Here is a 7,431-nt window from a genome sequence, read left to right as displayed (position 1 = left end):
AGATAAACAATTTGCTTGAAATTGTGATGCAGGTAACATAGTTTTAATCGAGATGCAGCATAGAAGGTCCGAGAGTGAAGTCTGTTCCATTTACAGACTGGTGAACTGCCAAGGCCAGATTTATACTCAGGGTCAGTCAAAATACACGAGTGGTTGCTAAGTTTGACTTTATCCTCATGTGAACATCCTGCTCAATTTCTCCAAGTTAGTTTCTGTAACATCTATTCTGCTTTTAGAACTCAAGGTTAACTTTGACATAGCAAGTATTCCCAGCTGCACTGGGTACATAACCAGTTAAGCAACCACCCATTCATTGATTTAAACATTTAATTTTAAATGGTTCTGAAAAGTTTTTAGGCTGGCCTGGGAGAAAAATTGAAACACAAGGGCATCGCCTTCCTCTTGTATCAGTGAGACTACTTCTAACATGGGACATGCAACACATCCTAATGGAATCTGGGGAACGCGTTAAACAGCATACAAGGCTTAATTTCTCCACCCATAAAAAAGATGCACACAATTACCTTCATATCTATATTTGGTTTGAAAACGCATTACTTTCCCTCTTGGAAACTCATAATAGCTTTTTGCTTGTTTTATATATACTAGCTTTTTCTAAACAGGTATCGATTCACAACAGGTTAAAAAATTCTAAGAATAAGCCAATATAAACTATTAAATTTACTCCAAATAGTTGACAAATGAAGTCCTCAAGAAATCTAAATCTGAGAGGGCAGTATGATTTGGGTTTGTGTATTTAAAAAACCAAAAGAGTAATTTAGTAAAACCAATCACAGGCAATTGGGGAGATATATCTTAGCATATCCAGAAATTAAACACTTACAAAATGAATATAAATTTAATAGTAAACATTATGGTCAGGCTGTTTATTAAGGAGCAACCACATATACAAGTTCGGCTATAGAAATGTTTGCAAATCAAACTCCATGTGATCTAAAAGGACCATGCGCAATGTCAGAAATGGACGCCTGTACATTCCATAAAAAGTTAATTCAAACACACACATCTCCATCACTCTAGAGTCATACAAACTTCTGGGGCCAAATATGTATTTAATTTTCTTTCAAAAAAACTGCTTTTATAAAAGTGATGTATTGAGATAATTTTAAAAAGTATCTGACTATTATGAATGGTCCCCAGTTTTACAAAATGTGATTTCCAGGATATGAAAACTGAAAAAAGTCAATTCTTCAGAGAGTGTTTTATATTATACAAACAAGTTTTGTAGAAAAATGATCCAGCAAATGCTTGAGTTAAGAATATTTATATTTTTTCCAATTCTTTACACTTTTATTAACACACTTACAAAAAATAACATTCAAACACCGAGAAAATTAAATAACTTTGGAAGCAGAGTTCATAGTTTTCTGCTTACATATAAGTGACAATTCTGGGCTGTTGGCACAAAATAATCAACATTCATAAAACCCTTACTACTATATATCAAACATAAGTTAAAATCATAGGCACTAGTTTATCAAATCCACATTTCTTCTGTAAGACTAACCACAGTAAATCCTTAGATTTTCCCGAATAGAAAAATTGGCAATACACAAAGGCTTTCTAGTAAAAAGGCAATTTTTCTCTTTAGGAAACTAAAAGCCAATAGCCTGTGGTAGTACAACAGCAGGTAAAATAACACTTTACCAAACTCAGATCCAAAATATGTTTTAACAAATGATGAAATATTCTAATTAAAAAAAAATAGAAATTTTATTTCTGATGCAGCCATTTAAAAACAAAGTTAAATAACCTGAATTCTTCTTTTAAAAACTGATTATCTAACTTAAAAAATGTAATGAATGTTTCATAATATTAAAATTCCTTTTAATTCTTAGATTGCAGCATATATGTTTTTGAAACGTAGCACTGAAAACTGAGACCTGTTTTGTGTATATATGGTTTTTAAAAGAGACAGGGGCTAGTTCTTTCTTTCACTGACTTAGATTTACATGAGATACCCCTCTCCAAAAAGCTGATGTTTTATCTTCCTCTGAAAAGCAACATGTTTTTAGTTCATCATCACATAGAATTCTGGCACCATCCTTTCCTGACCCACCTCATCACCCTCCAATTCAAGGATACAATTTCTCCCTTGCATTATATACCAAATACATAGTACTGGCAGTTTAAATCTCCAGCTGCTGGTGCTAACTGATGATTCCACATTGGTCAAGCTAATAGAAAGACTATCATGGTGTCAGTCTTAGCAAGAAATGAAGCTCTTGGTTCAAGTTTTAACATTCTCTCAACCCAGCAATCTGAATGCTGTCCCGAATATCAAACTTCCCATTTCTTTCTCTCAATTTCTTTTGCCAACTTACGGAATGTCTTTAATAGGGAATGAACTTATGTTCAATCACATCTCTAAAATCCTTTAGTGACCCAACTGCCAATATTTTAGAGCTATTCAAATTAAGTATTTAAAAACAGACCTCAGTATCAAAAAAAGAGAGCCTGCTACAGAAGAAAGTTTTAATCTGGTAACAGTCTTGATAAAACTGAAATAGGTGACTTTATGAGCTGTTAGAGAGCAAATATTTAACAGAGTAGAATTACATGTTGTAGGTTTGTTACCAAAAATGCAAAAATTGATGTAAGGCAGAATCTAAGTCAAAAGGGATAGTATTTTCAAAAGATGTTTTTATACAGTTATTCAGTTCAAAGTAGATCAACTTAAGTAGGATTTAGCAGGCTATATTTTCCTACCACCTAATAGACTGTTATGCCATTTAACAATAATACAACTGCCATCACTAGAGATTTGTAGGTTAAGTGCATAGATTTTTTTTCCTATCTCTCTCTCACTGTACGGTTTTGTTCCAGGTTGTAAGCACTGAGGTGTTGTTATAGCAAGAACAAAGACACTCAGTACTTGCTCTTTCCTGTCATGAAAACTTGCTAATAGAAATGAGATCTCTTGGTTTTGTAACAGTAGCATGTGCAGAAGTTGGCTTCAATAGCAAAGGCCATCTTTCCTGAGCCAGGAACTATAAAGTTTAGAAAGATTGTACAACTGATATAGAGCCCTTTTGGCAATCAAAACAAACACACAGAAGTCAGATGTGTCAATGCCACATGGTGGATGCAGGCCATTCACACTGTCTGGTGGTGGTGATTTGTGCGCTACATCCAAAACTTAAGATTAAATAACATGACAACGTTTCTAATGAATCTGTAAAAATAATTTATGAAATTCTCCCAAATATAGTGACCATGTTTTAAATCTCTAGCCCAGGTTTTTTCCTCTCCCCTTACTCCAATCTCAATCTATATTTTCCTGGAGTACTAGCGAAACTGTTTAGATAATTAGTCAGAATATTAGTTCTCATTAAAACAAATATTTATTGATACTATTTATACAGTAAATTATGTTGAATGTGAAGTTTTGGATAGCTTGAATTCACCATTTTCTTGTGCACAAAGGTTCTCTCTCGTTTACAAATGGGCATTTCTCTTTGGCATCCATTAGGTATTTGCCCAGATATTGGCCTCTGTAAAATATTTAAAAATCAACCTAGTTTCCAATAAACAAAACTAAAAGTGATTCCATGGAGAGTGATTGTATGATTACCAAACACATCTGATGGTAAATGTCATTAAAGTGCTGTCTGATGATCTCTGTCAGTTTGTGCTAATTAAGACAGAGAGGGATGGAATTCTATAAATCCCAAGAGTCTGATCTGAACAGTCTGCATATAAAAGTTGTTTTGTAGCCTGGTGAAGGTACCCATGAAGCTGTGGACCTCTGCATCCTGGTCTCTGCTGGTCAGTAACAGCCATCCTTCCAACTGTCGTCTTTCATGCTACCATAGGTTTTAGGAGCTGGCAAGGATCTGAAATAAAGTAATTTTATATTATTTGATTTGCACATCTTTACAAAACATTACCTTAGTATCTCTTACATATATTAATTTCTTTTCAGGTGGCATCATGATCCATGAAGGCTATTCCAGGGGACTATTAAGACCACAACTCTAAACAGCTATTAGCACCAACCTCCCCACACTCAGCATTTTCACAATTTTCAAGTTTTATTGGCACCACCAGATGGCTTCCCTCTATGTTAACATGGCTATAGAGCAAAAGAAGAGAAAAGACCCTTCTACCTGCCCAACCCCATGGATAACCAGTCTCACTGTTCATTTTTTTGAGAAGCAAAATGATAATGTGGTATTAGAGGTTTAGTGCCTCTATCACCAGAGTGCCAGCACGGGATAGTGGTTAAAAGGACCGTGAAGTCAGCCACACTTGCACCCTCCTCTGAAAAATAACAGTACCTACTTACTAATATTATTGTGAAGATTAAACAAGGCTTATTTAGCAAAGTGCAGGGCAAAAAGCTGTTGGACTCTACTGTTGAATCTGGATATGTAAAGTGTTTATCTTACTTAGAATTAAGAATATGGGGTAATTCAGTTTAAATGGTTATAAAAGTATTTTTTTCATGTAAATACTCATTATCTCTAGTTTAATTATAGTTGACATGTTAGTTTACTGATAGTGACAGTCCCATTTTTAAAAGGTAGATCAAGTTTATAGATGCATGGCTCCCAGTCACTTGGGTTCAGAGTCACGTGAAGGTTAAATAAGCAAACAAAAAAACAGTACACCCACAGATGCTGGGCCTACAAAGTTAAGAGTCTCTGGGGGTAAAATTTAGGCCTCTACATTTATATAAATTCCATAGACAACTCTGAATTTTAACAAGGTATAAAAACCATGCTTACGTATTAGACTTAGTAGCTAAAAGTTGTAAAATCTTGAATGATACTAACTTGGCTTTATCATCTGTAGTGAATATCATTTTCTCTCTGTGTGTGTGTGTGTGTGTGTGTATTTTTAAGAGACATGGTCTCACTATACCACCCAGGCTGGTCTAAACTCCTGGCCACAAGTGATCTTCTTGATTAGCTAGGACTGTAGACTGAATATTGTTATATTCAAAATGAATAAATATCACAACCAAATTGAGTAGGTCTACCAGTTTTTTCTAGGAGTCATCTGAGATACTTAATCATGTTAAGTATCTGGATAAATTAAATCTGAACCAAACTGGTATAATGTCCCAAATGAGAAGTTCTTGAAAAAATGAAGTAATAGATTATTCGAATTGTACTTAAACCCTAGTGGGAACCCGTCATGACTCTGTGTCTGCTATCCATGTAGATTAGGCTAATGCCCACTCTCATATACTCAGCAATGCTGAACCAGAACATCTGCCACTTACCTGCGGACAGGCTGTGCAAGTTTGCTGCGAGGCACTGGTATACCCCCAGCAGAAGGGGCACTGGGTCTGGGCAAGCTGCTTCTCATGGTGGTTGTCCCTGCAGGTCTTGTTAGAGTAGTGCTGTTAATATTGCTGGGAAGATTTGCTGAGACTGTGTTCTGAGCCATGGGCGGCCCAGGTGAGGAGGTGGTTTGTGTGAGCTGTGCTGTTTCTTGGCTACCAGGAGAACCAGAGCCGTGGTTACTAAACGCTTTCACTGGCTGCCGGAGAGCCAAAGGAGATGGTGCTGCAGGGGAGCGGAATTTGCCTGGAGAAGGTACTGTGGAATGGCAGAGAGAAACCAGTGTATCAAGTGAGACCACTGCTTTTTATTACATCTGATGATGATCAGGCAACAGTACATATATATTCATGAAACGTCACTTGATAGCAATGCAAGGAATAAAGGATATTTCTGGCCTAATGAAAGAAATGGAAACTGGTTAAGTTCTTACTAAACTGGTGAAGTCCTTATTCAGAGGATCACACATGTCTTTGACAATAATGTTTTAACTAGGTCAGCTAGGAACTCACACTAGCAAGAGAGAAAAGGCATTTCAGGATTCTGTCTCTCTATAGCAATGAACCTGAGGTGAATATTCTCGAGATGAAAAAATGGTTGACTGCCAAATTGTTGTTTGACGTAAGAGACATCCCCCCACGCCCACCCCTCCCAAAGAATCCCTGAACGATCATCAGAGTCCTGACTCTCCACTATGCCTCTGCTGACACCAACCCGAGGGAAAGGGGCAGAACACTTTATTATTGGGGGGGGGGGGGAGCAAGATGGTGGTGGGAAGACCCGAAGTTCAGTCTCTGCAAGTTCTTCCCTGACACCGTGGAGTGGGAGCCCACTTCCAGCCAGTACATTATCAAAACCCAGCTCCTTGCCTTCCCTGGTGAGGGTGCTGGGGTGCCTAATTACAGCCTCAAGAAGTCTAGGGGGGGCCCTCTTTGGTGTGGGAGCAGCTGCATGTTTTTTTCTTCGGTGTTTGGCTGGAATGGAGCATTATAATCTACAGTGTTTCTTTACTACTCCCTTGGCTAGAGAGACTGCTCCCATTTGGCTGTCCACAGAGACCAAGTAGAGAACCTGGGCTTCCACGAAAAAAATGCTTCCCCTCCTTCCTGCTCTGGTTACCCCACCTCCAATGCCTAAGTGGTGTCCGAGAAAGGCATCTGAAAGAAGATTTAAACAAGATCCAGAATCCTAGACTATAATCCAAAAATGATCCGATTTCAACAAAAAATAACTCATCATACCCAGAACTAGACTTAAGCTAAATTTTAAAAAGGTAGTCAACACCAAGATGATAGAGATCTTAGAATCACCCGACAAAGACTTTAAACCAGTCACAAAACTGCTTCAATGTGTAATTTCAAACACACTTGAAACATGCAAAAGTAAAATGTTAGCAAAGGAACGGAAGCTACAAAGAAGAATCACATGGAAATTTTAAAACTAAAACTGTTAATAATGCAAATAAAAACTCATTACATAGCTCAACAGCAGACTGGAGAAAGCTGAGGAAATAATCGGAACTAGAAAAGAGAACAAAGGAAATCACCTAATCTGAACAACAGAGAAAACAGACTGAAATAAAAAAAATTCAAAGCTTCAGTAGAAGATTTTAACATTGCATGTCCTCACAGAGCTAGGAGAGAAGGCAGAGAGTAGGGCTGAAAAGTACTCTGGAAATAATGCCTTAAAAATTCCCCAAACCTGGGGTGGTGCCTGTGGCTCAGTGAGTAGGGCGCCGGCCCCATATACTGACGGTGACAGGTTCAAACCCAGCCCCAGCCAAACTGCAACAACAATAACAACAACAAAAAATAGCTGGCTGTTGTGGCAGGTGCCTGTAGTCCAAGCTACTCGGGGTTGAGGCCAGAGAATCACATAAGCTTAAGAACTGGAGGTTGCTGTGAGCTGTGACACCACAGCACTCTACCAAGGGCAACAAAGTGAGACTCTGTCTCAAAACAAACAAATAAACAAACAAATAAACCTCCCCAGACCTGGCAAAGGATATAAACCTGTGACTCTGGAAGCTGCACATGCACCAAACAAGACAAAGAAACCCAAGCCGGACACCACACACCTTCTGAAAACTAAAGATAAGGGAGAACCCTGAAGTCAGCGA

At 37.9% G+C, this 7,431-nt stretch overlaps 1 protein-coding gene across 2 annotated transcripts in view; it reads right to left on the bottom strand.

The window, feature by feature from the left end:
- Nucleotides 1–830: 830 nt before the first annotated feature.
- Nucleotides 831–7,431, bottom strand: part of SLAIN2 (SLAIN motif family member 2) — an 80,016-nt gene continuing 73,415 nt past the window's right edge. For both annotated transcript variants that reach the window (XM_003794590.3, XM_012808102.2), the window contains 2 exons: nucleotides 5,252–5,570; nucleotides 831–3,857 (listed from right to left, as the gene is read on the bottom strand). In XM_003794590.3, coding sequence (XP_003794638.1) covers nucleotides 3,791–3,857; nucleotides 5,252–5,570 — 386 coding nt within the window. In that variant the 3' untranslated portion in view covers nucleotides 831–3,790. The remainder of the gene's footprint in view (nucleotides 3,858–5,251; nucleotides 5,571–7,431) is intronic.

Source organism: Otolemur garnettii, unplaced genomic scaffold (assembly GCF_000181295.1).
Source record: "Otolemur garnettii isolate 467f Iridium unplaced genomic scaffold, OtoGar3 scaffold00083, whole genome shotgun sequence".
NCBI lineage: Eukaryota > Metazoa > Chordata > Mammalia > Primates > Galagidae > Otolemur > Otolemur garnettii.
The sequence above is the reverse complement of the archived record's forward strand: the minus strand, read 5'-3'. Positions and strand labels throughout refer to the sequence as shown.